The sequence below is a fragment of the Eptatretus burgeri genome, chromosome 3 (assembly GCF_056783735.1).
Source record: "Eptatretus burgeri isolate ZD-2024b chromosome 3, Ebu_testis_v1, whole genome shotgun sequence".
Classification (NCBI taxonomy): Eukaryota; Metazoa; Chordata; class Myxini; order Myxiniformes; family Myxinidae; genus Eptatretus; species Eptatretus burgeri.
In genome coordinates, this window is record NC_140963.1 from 44,932,026 (window position 1) to 44,951,994 (window position 19,969).

At 43.4% G+C, this 19,969-nt stretch overlaps 1 protein-coding gene across 5 annotated transcripts in view; it reads left to right on the top strand.

Moving 5' to 3' along the window:
* Positions 1 to 19,969, top strand: part of LOC147029794 (uncharacterized) — a 100,117-nt gene that overhangs the window by 56,430 nt on the left and 23,718 nt on the right. For all 5 annotated transcript variants that reach the window (XM_085873125.1, XM_085873124.1, XM_085873126.1 and 2 more), the window contains 3 exons: positions 8,477 to 8,804; positions 12,761 to 14,736; positions 16,945 to 17,040. In XM_085873125.1, the coding sequence (XP_085729251.1) occupies positions 8,477 to 8,804; positions 12,761 to 14,736; positions 16,945 to 17,040 (2,400 nt within the window). The remainder of the gene's footprint in view (positions 1 to 8,476; positions 8,805 to 12,760; positions 14,737 to 16,944; positions 17,041 to 19,969) is intronic.

Here is a 19,969-nt window from a genome sequence, read left to right on the forward strand (position 1 = left end):
GAATGCCAACGTCTTGTCCTTTTCATCTTCTATCATAAATGTTATAAATGAAAACACCAAATTAATGGAATTTATTCAGGGTTCCCACCTCACCACCTCGTGTTACGACAAAGATACAGTGTCACTGACGTTGCAGTACCAGCATCATGGTGGGTGTTCAAGGAAGGAAATATGCCCATCCTTGGGATTTCCACGATTAGGTTCACCATCACAACAGCAGAAACTGGGCATCCACAGCTATACCGCAACATGTAGATTCCAGAAAGAACATTAAAATCCAGAAGACATCCTCCATTTCTTATACACATGATCCACGTGCTATCTTCCAATCCTTTCCATGCCAAACACGGACTGGTATTTCCATGGCTAATTCAATTGGAATTCTCATGAACAATGAGACAACATGAGAGGGAACCATGACCTTATCAATCCCAATGTATCCCTGATTTATTTCGTGAAATCCACACTATTCCTGATGTATTTTGGCGAAAGTCCAACAGCTCTTTTCTCTATACCAGTGAGGACATTGTACAATTTGTAAGTCGATGTGTTGACTGATGAGCTGATGGGTCCTTGCAGAGTCGCTGGCTTGTGGATCTTCAACAATCCATCGATCGTTGTTGCCTCACACCACTGCTACATCATCATCGATATATATAAAAAGAGCTCGGTCTCGGTGTGCTTCCCTCCGTCCAGCCGTGTGACTATATTTCTGTTATTTATTTACAATTGGAATGCACCTTTCAACCCTTTACACTGCTGAGACCCCCGAGACCTTTGAAGACCTTCTAAGATCCTGAGGATCCTTAAGACTCAATAGACCCAAAAATGTGACTTCAGGTCCTTAACCCCCCCCCCCCTCACACCCACACACAATCCCATGTCCTTAACCCCTCTCCCACCACACCCAAACTCTGTGCTCTTCTCCCCCTTTTTTTTCAAATTCAAAAAATCCCTTGATCCCAACTCTGTCCCCTCTCTGTTCTCCCTCCCCCAAGCCAACTCTCTCATCCCCTCCCCTCCCCCTTTCTTCTTCAAGTCTTCAACTGTCCCACACCCCAAGTACTCAATTTCCCTTCCAAGCCCATTCCCCCCCCCACTTCCCAACGTCTCAATCTCCCTCTTCCAACTCCATGCACCCTCACCCCTAACTCCCTGTCCCCCCTCCCAATTTCCTCCTGTTGTTAACAACATTACACAAATATATACTGTACAAGGAAATTTGGCGCATGACAAGGCCATTTGGCCTATCATGCCTGCGTTGTTTCTGTTCCCATTTGTGAATAAAAATATAAAATGACCGTTTTTACAGCCATTTTTCCCTGCTGTGCAGGGGTTTGGCTTTTTCTTGAGGCAATGTTTTACGCCAGATGCCCTTCCTGACGCCAACCCTGGTCGCCTCTTACGACACACAGGGATATGGTACACCTATTCTAACCGGGGCATACACCGGGACCAGTACACTGGCACTCATTTCGCCGACCTCGGAAGGATGACAGGCTGAATCAACCCCCTGGTGTTAATTCAGCAGCCAACGGGGCTTGAACTCAGGACCCTGGGATCCCAAGCCGACACCCTAACCACGAAGCCAACACCAGGATGTGAAGAACAATGTTAAAAGTAAATAAAGATGGACGTTAAATTCACAATCACTTCCCCCTTTCTTCCCCGTGTGTGTGTGTGTGTGTGTGTGTGTGTGTGTGTGTGTGTGTGTGTGTGTGTGTGTGTGTGTGTGTGTGTGTGTGTGTGTGTGTGTGTCTCTGTTTTTGTCACGCTTCTCCTCCTTCAGTTGTGAGTTGATTCCATCCAGACTTGCTACATAGGATCAACATGATCCCAATTAAAATATAGGGTTGTTTTTATCTTGGCGAGAGGGGGAGGGACACAAATTCTCCATGTAAATGTGTATCGTGTAGCGCCACCTCCAGGTGGGGAAGGATGTTACAAGTCTCCACCATTTACAGTACAGTATTCCTGTCCCCACGTTTTCCAGTGCAGTGAGGTGTTTTGATTTATCAGCAGTAGGTATGTTTTGCTTCACGCACATAACTTCATGGGTTATTTTTTTATTTTTTTTTTGGCCAACACAGAGCTGTCAGTTGCCTGTACACCGCCCAAAGAAAGGTATGCATCAGAAGAACATGTTGCATGCTTGGAACAAGATTGCTCATAGGGTGGGAACTCTGCTCGTCCATAATAATTTTAAGGCCTCAAAGATCACTTTAAGGTTTTTCTAAACTAAATTTTCAAAGCTCAACTAAATTATTGGTCAGTGATGAACAAGTGAGATCATGTACGGGAGCATGCGCCAGAGCAAGTTGTTGCGTCCACTTTCTGCCGGTACTCCAAGGGCCTCCGTCTGACCATCCCCAGGTAGATGCCTGGCCCATCCCAATTACCTTGAGATGCTGATTATCCTACTGCAACCACGAAGCATGTAGTTGGCCTGTTGGCCTCCTCCACTCACGAGGCTCCCTCACTGAGAGACTGAGAGATGAGAACAAATCTCATCTGAGACTCTCTCAGCAACCGCTTGTTGGACACAAAGTCTGACCAGCGATAGCCAATGATTCTCCGAAGAGACCTGGTGTTGATTTAGCGGTTAGCGTGGTGGCTTGGGATCCTAGGGTCCTGAGTTCAAGCCCCGTTGGCTGTGAATTAACACCAGGGGGGTTGACTCAGCCTATCATCATTCCGAGGTCGGCGAAATGAGTACCAATGTAGCAGCCAAAAGGTTGCACACGAAGGGAAGGGGTATTGATGGATTTTTTTTTTTTAGCTCCTCTTGGTGTTGTGCAGGCATGATGAGCCGAATGGCCTCCTCCTGTGCATAAAAATTCCTTGGAATTCCTTGTTAAAACCTGGTACCGATGGAGCCAAGTCTCCATCTCAAATCCCTGGTCAGAGTCTAAATCTCATCCATAGAGCAAGACTGAAAGCACCAAGGACTTAAAAACTTGGACTTTCATCCTCCTGCATAGGTACCGACAATGTCACTCCCCATGATCCAGTGAATCTCTGACTCCCCAGGCCTGACCCAGATGTCCATTGACCTCTGGCTCACAACACGCAGAGACATGAATATCTGCCAAGTTAAATTAATCTCTCAGTGACCTCAACATCCTCACCACAAACGGGTACAGACAAGATAGCAGCATCCAAGATGTCATTGAAAGCTTGGATATTTGTTTTGACCCAGGAAACCCATAATCCCAGCGGCTCCGATTCTTGATTCAGCTTTTCAAGGACCTCCACAAGGATATCCAGAGTCTCTGCAAAGATGACTGCATCATCTGCGAAATCAAGGTCAGAGATCTTGACATTCCCAGATGATGCACCGCAGCTTGATCTCTCCGACATCCTCCCCAGAATCCAGTCCATACAAGTGTGGCGGCCAGTACACACCGTTGACGAACGCTAGTAACAACTGCAAATATGTCGGAGATGAAATTAAGAACGATTGTTACCCGTGAAGGCGAGTTACCTCCGCCACTGAAGGTGGACGGGAGTTATGTTTTCACCTCTGTCTGTCTGTCTGTCTGTCTGTGAGCAGCATATCTCAAGTTATTGACGGATTTGGACAAAACTTTGTGGACAGGTTGAGTGTGTCAAGGACTACTTGATTCGATTCTGTTGAAGATGTAGATCTGGATACCTTTTTTTTTTTTGAGTGATTCATTACAATTGAGAAATGGGGCCAAGATAATATACAACATGACATTTCAAAAAGTTATGTGTGGGTTATGACTAAACTTGGTGGACAAGTTGGGTAAGTGACATGAACAAGCCAATTAAATTTTGGTCCGGGTCCGGATGCAGATCCGGCCTATCAGTGGGATTAAAAATGTAAACTGTTCAGCCTGGCAAATATACGAGGTGTGTTCAAAAAGTATCTAACCTTAATTTTTCGTGCGTAAACAAATGAAGCTCGGGAGGCGTGGTTTGGTGCACGTATGTAGGCGATCCTAATCCGTATGCGTGAATATTTTCCCGCCTGCAGAAGCTGTCAGTCGACGACAGACCGCCGATGAGTGAGGAAGTGTCAGTGAGCGCCGTCGGATTTTAGTTTTTGACAAAATGACGGAAAAACTTGAACAACGCTACTGCATCAAATTTTGTGTAAAGCTTGGAGATTCCCAAGTGGAAACGATCCGCAATGTTCAACAGGCCTTCGGGAACGAAGCAATGGGCACCAAACAGATAAAAGAGTGGTACAACTGCTTCAAAGATGGTCGAACATCAGTGGAAAGTGAAGCATGTTCTGGTATGCCCTCAACATCCCGAAATGAGATCGTCATTGACCAAGTGAGGACCCTGCTGATGCAGGATCGTCGAATCACTATCAGAGAACTTGCAGACGAGGTCGAGCGTCAGCATTGGATCCGTTCAATCTATTGTGACTAAGGATTTGGGCTTAAGGAGAATCTCAGCGAAGTTCGTACCAAAGTTGCTAACGATCGAGCAGAAGCAACTCCGTTTGGAGATCGCACAGGACATGCTGGAGACTGTGAACAGTGATCCCAGCTTCTTCAACACAGTGATCACTGGCGGTGAGACTACAGTGATGTCATTTTGTCAAAAACGAAAATCCCACGGCGCTCACTTACACTTCCTCACTCATCGTCGGTCTGTCGGCGACTGACAGCTTCTACAGGCGGGAAAATATTCACGCATACGGATTAGGGTCGCCTACATACGTGCACCAAACCACGCCTCCCTCGCTTCATTTGTTTACGCATGAAAAATTAAGGTTGGATACTTTTTGAACACACCTCGTATGTGCTGTACCGAGTGCCATTCTAGTTTTGATCTGTGTTAACGGACAGAACAATGGATGGAATCGACACACTGTTGATCGAAGTCTACTAACCGCTATGGGAAGCAAGCAAAAGCTGAGGGAAACACCCTGGAGCCTCTCTCTTGCCCAGCCCCACTCCCGGTTCAACACGAGAATTGTGTGAGAAGACATCCTTAACCTCATTCGTCTTGAGTTGGACAGGGCCAATCTCTTGGATGGGCCATACGCTGGACAGTTATGCCTAACACATGCACTTATTACATGTTCAAAATTCCTTTGAACTACACTAATACAAACTGTGTTAAGGCCTTCAATTCTAACCCCTATCCCACAAACGTAATCGGGCCGCCTCCGCATGGACCTTCATCTTCTGATAAGATCAACCAATGTCGGGCCTTCACACATCAACGTTCACATTAATTACCTTAATCAATAAATTAGAGGAAACTGTAGAAGATGAGGCCATACTGAGTCTTACTGAAATATACTTGAGCATTTTGAAGTGAAATTCCCCAAATTAAAAAAAAACACACAATCAGAAATTTCATTCCTTGCTCCCTATCAAGTCTTGTCCAGGTGTTCCTGGAGTGGAGAGAGAGAGAGAATTGTCACAAAATACAAACCCCTCAGATCTTTCCTAATGATATTTTATCCCAATTCCAATCGAAATGACCACGTTCCCCATTGGATGTAACCTGCTCCAGCTGAGTGGTGTTCATTATTGTTTTATTGTTTGCAAGATTATGACATTCATTTATCTCCTGGTGTGGTCTCGCTTGGCAGCTGAGAGATCTGAAGATGAGGTGGTAGGGTGGTGACATTGCTGACCAGAGGTCATTGGGTGACTTGAGGGTCAACCTGTGCACCCCCCCCCCCCATTAATTCCACCTCCCAGCAGCACATCAGCTTACTCACTGTCTTCACCAGAGGGGCTCACCCAATGACCTTCCACAGTCTTTACAATGATCACCAAGGGCACTCCTGCTCCACAGCCGACTGAACCTGACCCTCCTCCCTGTGGATTCCCTTATTATTGTTTATTCCCTTATTATTATGCAGCTGGAGCAATTGGGTTGGGCAATGGTGAAGCTCCAGACTTTCTCCCCAGAGCTCGTCTGAACCGCTGGCAAAGCACCACTTCCCCACTCACGAAACATGCACACAAATTTCTTTCTTTGGCTGCCAAAGGCCACCACCACCCTGTCATCATGTGTTCCTTTCATTCCATGGCCTACACGCTAAAACAGAAACACAAATGACAAGATGGCAGACTCCACATCAGCTCCTCGTGGTGACCCATGTCCATTGACTAGCCTAACACGGTGGGTCACCACATGCTGGGCTGTCTTAGAGCATCAGAGAGAGGTTGTTTATCCACCTGCCAGAGCAGTTCCTTTTCAGGCCATTATGGCCCTTCAAGGTTCCGCCACCAAGGAGCAGCCCAGCCACACCCCTCCTCGGTGATCCTCCCAGACATACCACTCACAGGTGCCCAAGATGGGCCACCTCTGCCCCTCAGTTAACCTGCCTTCTCCTGGGATCTGGTGAACCTGTCAGCCTGAGGCCATAGCTTGGACTGCACCCCGATGGGTTTAACGTCTCTAACGGATCAAGAGGTCTAAGCAGTCTAATGGGTCGAGAGGGTCTCAAATGTCTGAAGAGGTCTACTGGGTCAAAGTCCAAAGGGTACATTCCAGTAGTAGTTGGGGTCTTGTATAGGGTCTTAAGGGTGTAACATTTTGAAAGGGTCTTAAAAGGGACTGAAAGGACTGACCTCCAACCCCACCCCAACTATGTCCTCTCTTTCCCATTCCTCCCCCCCCCCCCCCCATTATTTGAGAGGTTTAAATTCAATTAACGATGAAACATCGTTTTTAAATTTAATTCACATTCTCTTAAGGAGATGGTATCTCACGATATGTGATGGACATACGAAGAGATTATAGTTTGAGTTAATTAGCTAATTATCTTACCACTTGGATGGAAATTTTTTTTTTAAAGGGCCACATTCGTTTTTGTGCATTGATGTCATGAATAATCATGCCGAGTTTCAAAGCGATCCAATGATCCGCCTCGGCGTATGAGGGAAAAAACGAAAAAATGTTGATGGACCCATTGACTGATGGAAGAAAGGACGGACTGACTGAAGGACCTCGTTATGACTTTAACAACTTGTCTCAACTTCGTTGTGGATGAGCTACATAGAGAAGAATTGATACCAACTTTCTTAGTCTGTGTTGTGGTTCACTCTTATTCAATCACCTGGAAAAAAACAAACAAACAAACAAACAGAGGTTGTCATTTGTAAGACGGAAGATATTAGATAAAAGGTGGGTTCCACTTTTTGGGGTCACCCCTGTCCTCCACACAATCCAGGAAAGGATAGCCTAAATCATTGTGTTAATGGGAAGTTTTACATGTACCACCTGGCCATCCATCAGATATGACAGGAATATATTAGAGATGAAAAGGACAAGAGGGTGACCATGCATACCTTGCAATTTTAATCATTCCCCATTTTTAGCTCACCTGGAACGTAGTACCGGGGAGCTAATGCGATGATGCGTCGTCTGTCCATCCGTCCACAAGTACTTGCAACTTCTTCTCTGAAACGACATATGATTTTGATGAAACTTTACCACAACGTTCATCACCATGTATGTACAATGTTTGTTCATGGCATAAAAAAAAATCGGGCCCTAAGGGGGTCTTCGGGGGTTGCCCCCCAAAATAGTTATTTGCTTTCTTCTCAGAAACTACACATGTGATTGTAATGATACTTGACCATAACCTTCATCATCTGTGATGCACCAAAGCTTGTTCATGACATTAGAAAAATCTAGCTCTAAGTCGGCGTTGGTGGCGGGGGGGGGAGGGGGGAGGGTTGCCACCCCACAAAACATGTATTTGCTTTCTTCTCCGAAACTACACACACAATTTTGATGAAACTTGACCACATCCTTCATCACCCATGATGTACCAAAGTTTGTTCACAGCATTAAAAAAAAATCCATAAGTATTTACCTTCTTCTCTGTTGCATATTTTGTGGATCATCCATGCCTACCAATGGTTTCCTGATTATCTTATCCAGCCACTAGCAGCTGAGCACCCAGGGTTATTATTGTCCCTATGTTTACTTCTGACACCAAAGGTGAAGGAGGTTATGTTTTCACCCATTTCTGTCTGTCTTTGTGTACAGGATATCTCAAAAAGTTGTGGGCAGGTTGGGTGTGTGACAAGGACGAACTGATTAGATTTTGGTGAAGACCCGGATCCGGCTCCGACGACTAGAATTTAAGTGATTCTTCATCATTGAGAGACAGGGCCAAAAACGATATGTAGCACATTATCTGAAAAAAGTAGTGGATGGGTTCGGATGAAACCTGGTGGACATGTTGGGTGTGTGACTTGGAAGAATTGATTCAATTTTGGTGAAGATGTGGATTCGAATCTGATAAAATTTTTTAAGTGATTCTTCACCATTGAGAGATAGGGCTAAAAATGATATAGTACTGTGAAGCATGATATTTCAAAAATGTATTGGGCCTGATATGTTCTCATGGATCAGGCATTGCATGGTGGAGCTATGCGCTCTACCGAGTGCTCTTCTAGTTCAATGTGTAATTATCGACATGGCTCCTAACCTGGTTTGTTTTGCCTCCGTCTCTGTTGCGTAGATGCACGACATGCCAGACTGTTTGGATACAAGCAACCTGATTCCCGAAGAACGACTTGAGAACCTACAGTTGGCCATGGATCGTTCAGAGCTTCATCATCGCAGCATGGAGAACATGATGAAGCAGCTGCAAGCTAAAAATGTTGAATTTGAACAACAATCCTTGCAGAGTACAGATGAACTTGCATTGGACAGAGTTAGGCTGAACAAAGAGCAAGAGTTGCTGAGAAGAGAGCGAGAAGAGCTTGTGAGGGTCAGAATGGAGATTGAACAGGAGAATATGAACCTCAGGCTGATGGTGGAAGCATTGGAAAATCCAAGTGGTGCAGGTAACTTTAAACATGACTTTTACAAGGAAATTCAAACACAGGAAAATTGCGTTCATCTTGCGCTTTTACTCTATTCTAACACTAGCAATCACACATGGTTTTGGTCATGCTTCGCAGACAAATATAAATATGCATCTGTACCTGTAAGAGATTGCAATGAGGTTGTGCCTTCGGCGTGACGTGGGCCAAAAGGTTTTTACCCATAATTGTATTTCCAGGTCGTAGATTTATTTTAACCGAACCTAAATATAAGGAATGTTGGGATCTGATCACTATTTCAGTATTATTTAGTGAAATGGTCTGAGAGTACAAGGAAAACTCCGCTTTCATACAACTATTTCCTCTGTCACCCGCTCCCCCATCCCCCACTTTGAGGAAATTGGACATTTTCTTTAAACTTAAACAGCATGATACGTCAATTAAAGGTGTCACAGTCCAATCCAGTTGCCCGGGTTCGAATCCAGTAAGTCGCTGAGCGACCATGTCAGTTCTCTGCCACAGAGACCTCCCACTGGATCCCGCATCCAAGGTCGCATTACCGTGCAGTGTGAAGTCCTGCGAATGATGAGTGCCATGCTGAGGCAGACACGTGATAGATCTTATCTTTGGCCGAGCTTACCAAACCGGGTGATACGATCTTGTTGGATCAATCAATTAATCTGCCTTTAACAGGTCTAGATTAGAGCCATCAGATGAACCGATCGCGTGCAAGCAGGATGAGCCGGAGACAAATTCAGGTCTATGAAGTGTATTTGTGTAAAAACTAATGGCACGCATGTACAGAAAGCAAACTATCACAATAATCCCTAATCATTACCCACTACCGAATACGCACCCACGAAACCAACGACGGACGGGAACCTTAATTGTTCTGTACTTTAGGCCTTCAGACAAACATGAAAGAAGACAAAGGGACGCAGAAGACGGCAGAATTGTTTGGCCAAACCCAGTAAGTTTTTTTTATTTTTTTTTTTATTTTTTTTTTTTTGTAAGGACCCGACGCGATTGTTCCGGCAGGATGCAGGAGTTGTGGGGGCGAGGAGGACACAGCCCGATGAAGTGGGTGTGATGCCAGCAAAACAGGGTGAGGAACCAACAGGACAGGGTGTGGCTTATCTCCTCTCGGGCGTTTTCCAGGCCGCAGCCTCCAGCTCAGCGCTTCTGGGGTTCTGGCTAGTGTTTCTGGTCAGCCCACACCTTTACAGACTGCCCTACCAATGTTACAGCTGACAATTTATGCCCCTCCCCTCACCTTTGCCATCAGTCCAAGCCAGCATCGGTGTGTGGGCTTATGCCTTTGCATCCGAGCCTCCAGAGCAACTTCTTAAACAGGAAACAGAGGTATAAAACATCAAATAAGGCCTTGCAGGAATGAGGAATTTTAGACGCGCAATAGGGTGGGTCTAACGTTGCTAACTATATGAAATGGCGACGCATATCTATGATACAATGACATTTAATTGCCTTATGGTTATTCTAAACACTCAATATGGAAATAATTATGCTGTATGAAGTATTTATTGACCCCAAGGAACCATTTCTGCAACAGTTTACAAATTGGGTGGCTTCCCCGGATGATTCTTATGAACAGTTATTTGCGATTGAACTTTTTTTTTTAATTATTATTTTTTTTCTCTCAAACGATATGCATATGCACGAAATGGAATCTTTGAGCCCCCCCCCTCTTGCCTCCCCAGCCCCCACCCTATTTAGGTTAAATACATTTCTCTTTGTCTCCACCTTTTATTTTATTTTCCTTCTCTATTCAAGTGTCTTTCCCCTTTTCCTTCATCTTAACTTTGTATATTTTTATGTTTTTCATTCCTTTTCATTATGATCCCATTACTTTTTGAGAAAAAAAAAAACATAGGATATTGTAATCGGCTCATGCCTGTCCATCTGTCCCGTCATGCTCGCTCCTAAACTATTGTGCAGAAATTCACCAAACTTGGTAATTATGATCATCACGTGGCAAGGTGTGAGAGAGGTATCATTTTTGGCTTTGGCCCTTGGGGCCCTGGGGTGGGCTCTAAAGATCGAATACCAAAAAAATGCAATTACGGGCATATTTTTAAACATTTTACAATGAAACTTGGGATTTGCAATCAACATTGGGGGATACATGAAACAAGTAACTTTTTTGGATTTGGGCCCTGGTTCATGCCCCATGGGGTGTGGACTTGTGGTCATAGGGGTCAAAATGGGGGAATGAAATTAACTCATAATTTGATATTGGCTCATTCTTGGTTAAGCCTGGTGTTGGCTTCAGAGTTAAGGTGGCTGGCTTAAGATCTTAGGGTCTTGAGTTTGAGCCCCTGTCGTGCTGTTGAGATAACACCAAGTGGATTGACTCAGCTTCTCATCTTTCCGTGGATGGAAAAAAGAGTAATAAGGGCATTACATCAGCGGCACAGCTGCGCCCCCAGAAAATGATGCAACCAGCAGCCACAGACAGACTGCATATGAAACAGCATCCACATTTTTGGTGAAACTTTTTGCCATCCTTCAACTTTGCTTTCGGGTGGGAACCATGGGGGATTCGCAATGGCGCACCATCGACTTTGCTCTCGTCTTTTTATCCATTTTACCTCTGCCAGCAAAGGTTGTGTTTTCACCCCTGTTTGTTTGTGTGTCTGTCTGCCTTTTTTGTTTTTGAGCAGGATATTTCAAAAAGTTATGCACGGATTCGGACGAAACTTGGTGGACTGTGAAGGTGTGTGACAAGGGCAAATGGATTAGATTTTGGTGAAGATCTGGATCTGCATACGAGAATTTTTTTTCTAAATTTTTTTTAACTGATTCTTCAAAATTGAAAGATAGGGCTAAAAACGATATCCAGTAAGACCCCGACATTTGTTGGGGCTATGTTCTTGGGAAATGCTGTGAATGTCGAATCCATAAATGTCGGGGCATTGTTTCAATGGTAAAAAGGGGGGATAGGTTCCCTGTGGTTCGTGATTGAGAAGAGAATTTTTTTTTGATTTTCGAAACACGAATGCACATGATTACAGCTTCATTAAAATGCTTAGAAATAATTTTTAAAAACAACAGCAGCAGGTACCGTTTACAATTCTTCCTTAAGATACAACATAACTTTTGATGTGTTGATGATGATTATGATTTGGAATCCATTGAACTCTTCTGAAGAGGACGCAGGTGAGGGTGCTGATTCGTGCACAGAAGGGGATGCAGCTGAGGGTTATGGTTAGGGTTAGCAGGTCAACACAGTGGACCGAGAAGAAAGAATGAGACCCAGGACATGCTGCACAAAAGTAGGGGTAGTGGGTAGATGGAGGAGGCATGGGAAGTGTGACCATTGCTTGTGGGGGATGGATTATGCGCACGTAGAGGTGCTTTATGCGAGGTTGGTGAGAAATGGTTTTAGAACTATTTTATGTGCGTGGCTTTTGGCATATGGTTTATGCATGGCTGAAGGTGATTTACTGAATGTGGAGCTGGTGGAAGCATAGTTCTAAAACCATCTTGGATGGTTTTATAACTGTGTTATGCACGTGGCTGGTGGGAGATAGTTTTTGCGGCCGCAAAAAAACCCACGAATACACTAAGCACAGGGCTGCAAATGTAGAAGCAGGTCACATTTTATGAATGCGAATACGCAGGGTCCGTGAATGTTGAATCTGCGAATGTTGGGTTTCATGCTACGTATGAGCTAACATCCTTTAGTGTTGGACTTTGGAATTCTTTAAATATTTTGTTTTAAAACCACTGTGTGTAATGAGATTTGTTTTTGTTTCGAAATTATTACTGAAAATAATTTAAATACTTGATATGCTCAAATAATGTGGCATTCATTGGCTAAAAATACATCTCTGCATTTGGTTACGTCGTTATTAAAATTGAGTTGGAAAATGCGACACACAGCCTGGAAATGACCTGGAATTTGAGACTGGGAACAGTGTATGTATGGATCCTGATTTTTATTGTGTCCTTCACAGGTAAATTGCAAGAATTGGAAAAGTTGTATGAACAACATGAGGATGGTCTGAAGCAGAAGTTGGCTTTGCTGGAAAGTGCGAATGCTGAGCTTCAGCAAAAGATGCTCCATGAGATACAGATTACGAAAGTAGATGGAGCAAAACCACCACTGGAGACAAAACCTGAAAAAGACCATCTGCATAATTTGGAAGATGCACTGCACACACTAGCTCACACATTTTCTATCGAAGACATCACAAGAGTGAGTGATAATGAAAAGTGCAAAAGTGATGAAGTTTTGCTCAGAACGAAAGTGCAAGATCTACTTTCTTACTTGTTGACCATTCGCCAAGGGGGGAAGCAAATAGATGAAGAACTAAGGTGGCCACATGGCTCACAACAGCATGCAGATGGGAATAGGGAATTGGCTTTGAAACCCAAAATGTCCACTGAGAAGCCTGATACAATGATGTGTCTGCAGGAAGAAGATTCACAAATTTATTTGCAGTGTCTGCATGAGTTAGAAGTGAACAAAACAATGGACAAACTTAAATTGGCCAAAGAAAGACCCGAAGCCAACAATTCAGTTTTCGACACAGATAACACAACTTCACTCAATACGTTACGGCAGCAGGAGGTGTTACACTTGGCATTGAGAGAAAGTGAGGAGCAGCATATTGCACACATCAATCAGCTTGAGGACCAGTTGTTCAAAAGAAGAGAATCTGAAGTTGTTGATAAAGAAGTGATTAAGAAGCTGCAAGAAGAAGTTCTTAAAGTTAAGTCTGATGCAATTGTTGAGAAAGAACTTCTTGAGAAGCAAATGAAAGAACTCATCCAACAACATATAGAGGAAATAAAGCAATGTAATGAAAAAAAGGCAGAATTAAAGGAAACAAAGAGTTCTGCAGAGCAGCACCAAAAGCAGGAGGAGGATGCTCAGACATTTTTTGCTGGAAAACACCAAAAACTCCAGGAGCAAAATGACGAGCTTAATGAGAAGCTGTCCACTGCTTTGAAGAAGATTACTGTTCTTTCGGAAAGGGTTAAAGAGTTGGAGGAAGACAACTACTCTTTGGTTCGCAGTAGAGAGGCTGCTGAAGCATCTCTCAGGGATCTACAAAGACATGACAAAGAAAAGGAATCTGATAACTGCAACCTTGAGAAGCAACTGCATGCTTCAAAGGAGGAAGAGGAAATGTTAAGGAGAAAACTAGAAGAAAATGCATCGTTTCTGCAGGAGGAACGGAAACGCAAAGAATCTCTCGAAGAGGCCAAGAATGTGATTGAGAATGAAAAAAATACACTAAGCTCAAAACTAGATTTAAACAAGAAGTGCTTTGAAGGGAAACTGAAGCAGGTAGAACAGGTGCTTGCTGATTTCAAAAAGGATGCCAAGGTTGATGTAGATTCATTAACAAATGAGAGGGACATGCTAAAAAATCAGTTGGAAGTAAAACAAGATGAAATTGCTCGTCTTTTGAAAAATGAATCGGTTTTGCAATCACAAGGTGCAATTGAAGCATCTGCTGTGGATCAGCTGAAAACAACAGACAAGCTGGATGAGAAAAATGCACCTGATTATTTGAATTGCCATGAGAATCCGATGAAGGCTTCAAACAAGCAAACACAGAATTTGTCGAAATGGGAAAATAAAGACCCAATGGAAGAATTTGGTGTGCAACAGCAAGCATTGGTAACAGCGAATTGTGAACTCGCAAACAAGAATCATAAATGTTTGGAGGTTTTCAAAAACATCGCTGCACACTCGACAACACAGGAAGAGCACAGAGTGAAGAAAAAAACTTTGCAGCAGAATTTTAATGAAGAGGTGCCATTTGGACCTTACGAGGGTATCTTGTGTCCTGAAGGTGCTGCTGCTGCTAATCTCACTGTTGAGAAACTAGCCTCCAGCCAGCATGACTTTGAGACGTCTGAAGTCAACTCGAGCCAAGTCAATGAAGAAGAAAAAATAGAGTTTCAGGATCAGTTACAGGTACAGTGGCCTTTGTGATGATTGCAGAATCTTTAAATATGCAAATTCATTTTACTTTCAGCGTTTGCTTCCTTTTTTTTTTATTCATGTGCGTATAAGTCAATATTGCGACTTCACCAGCCCCTGTTATCATCACCTTGGAGGTGTCTTTCATGAATCGGTGGAACAGGTATGATGTTTGATTGAAGGTGGCAGGAATTTCGAACTTGACTAGGATGTCGGTGATTACATGCTTACCTTTCATGAAGGGCAACGAGGATCTTTAACATCCATCATGTAATATCGGTAGATGGGTCTCCGACTTAAAGTTCAAACGAGTGAAGGCACACTGCCTGTGAAGCACCAATCTGGCAATTTATAATCAGGCTGAGAATCAAGCCCTGCCGAGACAGCTCAAAGGAAAGCACACCACCTCTGCATGATCCTGTGGATCTTGATTGACTACATGCCTCACAAAACTGCAATCGCAAGGGAATGTTTTAATTTGCAGCAGGCAATCAATGACAAATGGAGGGTTAACACCTGAAACATTAGGTGCTTCTTGCTTCACACAGTGGATAGCATACCTCAATCAACATTCTGTTGATTTTATCCATCATCAATGACAAATGGCCATTCATGTTGGATTCAAAGTGTGCTACTCCTTCACAACAGCATGCCTGTTCATAAGACCCATATTCTGCAGACTGCCAATCATGACTGTGGCTTCAACAGCTCGATCACCCCCCTTTCACAGCCTCAACCTGGTACACGAGGACATCTGTCACAACGTTTGAAGTCTCACTTGCAGGTGCCACAGATTTTCTGATGATGAAGAAAAGAAAGACTGAAGCAACTGAGTTGTAGCTGAAAGAGCGTTCAGAAAATTTCTGCTTTACTAACATGGACAGTTTTAAAGACAAATGCAGCAGGTGTGTTGACATGAAGGGATACTGTATTTAAAAATAAAAATAAAAGTTGACATGTCTCGGACTATTGGGATTATCTCCTTCATAAAATCTTTTGAACACCTCTTAAAATGTGGTTTTATCTATACAAAGCTGGCATGACATTTTTCATTCGAATATTTGACCATTTTGATTGAAAAAAAACAAACAAACCTTGCTTAAAGCCTGGCACGCGATGTGCTTTGAGGCAATAAAACAAATCGGAAACAAGAAATCGGCTTTGTGTTTTTGATCTTACAAAATGGGCAGGTCCAATTCCCCCCAAAAATTCGAGCAGACCACAATTCTTTGAATTGCCTGACAAATTGAGGTTGTTAAATTGTTTCATTTTTGCGACAAAGTGGACAAGAACAAAATAGGTACCATTTGAATCAAAATTCCACCAAGAACTCAAAAGCTAATCATCTTTCAGCCGAACATCATACTTTTGGAATTCTCAATTCGTTGTTGTTATGCTCGCACTCCTCAAGGGATTATTATTGAGCAATTTTTCTGAAAATAATAGCATATTGCGATTTAGCCGAAGACTACTTTCACAAAAGTCGACTTTCTCTCATGCACAGGTTTGTCCCAACCCTTCTGCGGCTGTACGATCCACCCTCTTCTCCCTGGTACACTGATTGTATCCTGTGGCCACGCTATTGCAGTCAAACAACTTGCTTTCTCAAAATAGACGGCTGACTAACGGCGACTTTGTGTCACTCCGAAACAACAAATGTGTGTCCACCTTTAGGCAAGCCAGAAAAGATAAATCATGCAAATCTCAAGGTTGTCCTTACCACAAGGGAATATCCTTTCTCAAATCCTGTGGTCTTGTGAAGTCAGTCTCCAGTGTATGCTCCCCCTCTTTTTTTCCCCGCCCTCGCATCACCACAGACTCTGCTCACAATGAGGCAAAATGTCTCAACTCCGTTATTGCTTCCAAATCTCACGAACCCAACCCATCCCTCTCTGTCCTCATCTTAGCTCCTTGCACTTGCTGTCAACCGGACTTTGTTTCCTTCTCACCCAGCCTTGACTCTTCAGCGGCAACAGTATAGTTCCCATTACACGCGAAGTCCATCTGCAACTTCCTGTCTTACTTTCCAAAGAATCGAAATGGCTGCAAAAGGCTGAGCCTGGTTTTGTTTATTATAAAATAATGAAATGTACGTAGTTTACTATTTCTGGCAATCGGTGAATCATGGTTGTTTACATTAAAGTACATTTGATAATGATTGAACCACATCAACTGGAAAACTCTTTTGTTTGTGTTTTTTAGTCTACATCATGTGAGGATTTGGAGGCTTTGAGAGCTATTCTTCATTTGAAGGAGGAAAAAATCTTGTCACTTGAGGTTGAAATAACACGTCTCCAGGTAAAAGTTTTTCAAATTTCCAATACCTGGATACTGCACAAAAACATACCTGGATACTGCACAACTCATTTGTAACAAAAACCTTCAATACTTTCATGAGCTCACCTGAACTTTAGTCCAGTGAGCTTCAGCGATTAACCAGTGTCCTTTTTATTGTATTTAAATCTTGTTTTTAGTGGAACTTTTATTGTAATCTGCATAACTGTCAGAATGATGAATATAAAGTCGAATTTTCGGGATTATAGAGGCAGAGGGGTGGGATAGGGGTGAGAGAGGAGGAGGAGGGGCAAGAAAGGGGCGGGGGAGAGGGGAGAGAGAGAGGGGAGGTGAGCGTGCGGATCAGACTGCAGAGGTGGTAAGGGGCAGAGGAGAGAGGGGAGGGATTCCAGCAGATGTGACAGCCATGTTTACGTCCATCCGAGAGACGGCACACATATTGATGAATCGCCCTGCCTGTGAAACACCAGGATGAAAGTTGAAAGCTGGGTCAGGATTCAAACCCAGGCTAGATAGCTTAGAGCGTACGTGCATGCCTCTCTGCTATTCTTCCATGATGTGGCTATTCATTACTTTGAAAATGAAAACATTTTTTACTCATTGTAATCATTTAATTTATTTTGCCGCCTTGATGCCGGAGATGTCCACACGAATGCTGGAGAAATGCGCCACGGTATCGCGATGGAGGCTTGTAGAGATCGAAGCTTGAATAAATAATCATTATATTTATCAAATATTGATTATCAAACATTATATTTTTGAATAAATCAAAATAATCATTGAACATGATTAAATAATCTTTTAAAAACTAAACATTTAATTTTTTATATGTATTTATCTATGCCGAAGTGACGGGTTGTATAATGAAAGGAGATCGTATCAAAAAGGGAAAAGTGGTGTAAAATAAAATTGCACATTTTCAGTGAGCCAGCCACCGTCCAACGCACCACAGAACAACGCGGGGCCAACGCAAACGAGTAGTCCCTGAACTTTGTTCAAGTCAATCGATATACAGTATTCAGGGACAGTGCGAATATTGTAGAGTGCTCGCCAACTGGCTTAATCCCTGAAGGAGGCACTCCAATGAAACGGTTGATAAGGAACGACTCGCTTGACAAGTGATTCGCGATCGCCAATCCGTCATATGAAACACCTCGCGGAGACTCCCCAAATGTGAAACTATGTCCGAATTCGACAAATGAACACTTTATTTTAAGTCGTCGGAACTGCTGCTAAGTTCAATTCTGGAGCTTACATTTTGTAATGCGGTTTTGTTGAAGAGATTCTCGAGGTTATGGCATGTGTGGAAATGAAATGAAGCCACGAATGCTGGTGTCTCGAGGCATTTATAAGTATTGCAATGTATACAGCAATTTGTAGGTTTGATGATCAGGCATTCGATAAGTTAGGAAAGTGGAAAAAACAAATAAACAACCTTTATCATTAAGAAATCATTGCAGCCTGTTCCAAGCCAAGGCATTGTTGGGCAGGCCTCAAAAACATGGAAGCTGAAGACTCTTGCAAGCTGACAGAGGGCTGACCAAGAGATAATGTACCAGTTGATGAGGCAGCCTCCCAGGATGTTATGCCCTGATTTGGGCCTCTAGCTTTATGGTGGCAATCTGTGGGACACACTGACTCTAACAGTACCCTCTAGCAAGCACTGCAGAACCAGGAAAGCAACCTATAAGGCAGAGAAAGAATTCCCAAAAATCACAACCCCCCCCCCCCCAATCCCGCAGCTTATCCCAAGAGCTTGCAACAGAACCAATGTTCCACAAAAGCCTCCTAAGGGACTGTTGGTTGTACCATCTCGGGCAGCTGCAGACAGCCTACCACCATCAATCTTGTTTTTACCTTGTATCTCAGTTTGGGTGACATATTCTTCTGGGGACCTCAAACATACTTTATCATTATATTTACTTTCTTTCTACTGATATTTTGTTTTGGATACTAAATGTGTAGCCTGGTGTTGGCTCAGTGGTTAGGGTGGCGGCTTGGGATCCGAGGGTCCTGAGTTCAAGCCTCGTTGCCCGCTGAATTAATTCACCAGGGGGTTGACTCAGCCTGCCATCCTTCTGAGGTCGGCAAAATGAGTACCAGCTTGCTGGGATGACCGAGTCATTCAAGTATCCTGCGTCAGAGTAGCGACCTGTCCAGGATTGTGCCCAATAGCCAAGGAGACTGCTTCGGCAGCACCAACGCTCTGTACAGAGTATGGTCCCAATGGACTATACTAAATGTCACAATGTAATGATGACTGCTTTTTAGCATTGTGTAAAAAAAAAAATGGGGCTCAGGACCAAACACACTTTACTTTTTCAGATGAGAGATTTGGGGGTGGTGGGGGGGGGTGGTTGGCGAGGAAGAGGGGGTGGGTGGTCATGGAAACATTCCTTAAGCATAGATGAGAACAATAGAATATTGATTGAAGTATGCTCACTGCCGTGGGAAGACCGGACAATCTGACATTTTGAGCATAAACTTCGTCAGAGCAAAATAAAAATGAAAAATCACTCCTGGAGTGACACTTGGCGAAAGACACTCGGTTGAGCACGTTCCTCTGCCAGGCTGAACAGTTTAGATTTTGTATCCCACTGATAGGTCAGATCTGAATCCGGACCTTAACCAAAATCGAATCGCTTGTTCTTGTCACCTAACCAACTCTTCCACCTCGTTTTGTCACAAGTCATCCACAACTATTAGAGATATCACGCTATACATAGTTTTTAGCCCCATCTCTCAATGGTGAAGAATCACTTAAAAAATTCTCGGATCCGAATCCGGATTCAGATCTTCACTAAAATTGAACCAATTGGTCCTTTTCACACACCCAACCTGTCCACAAAGTGTCTGCAGAATCCATCCAAAAACCTTTTTGAGATATTGTGCTATATATTGTTGTTGGCCCGATTTCTCAATGGTGAAGAAT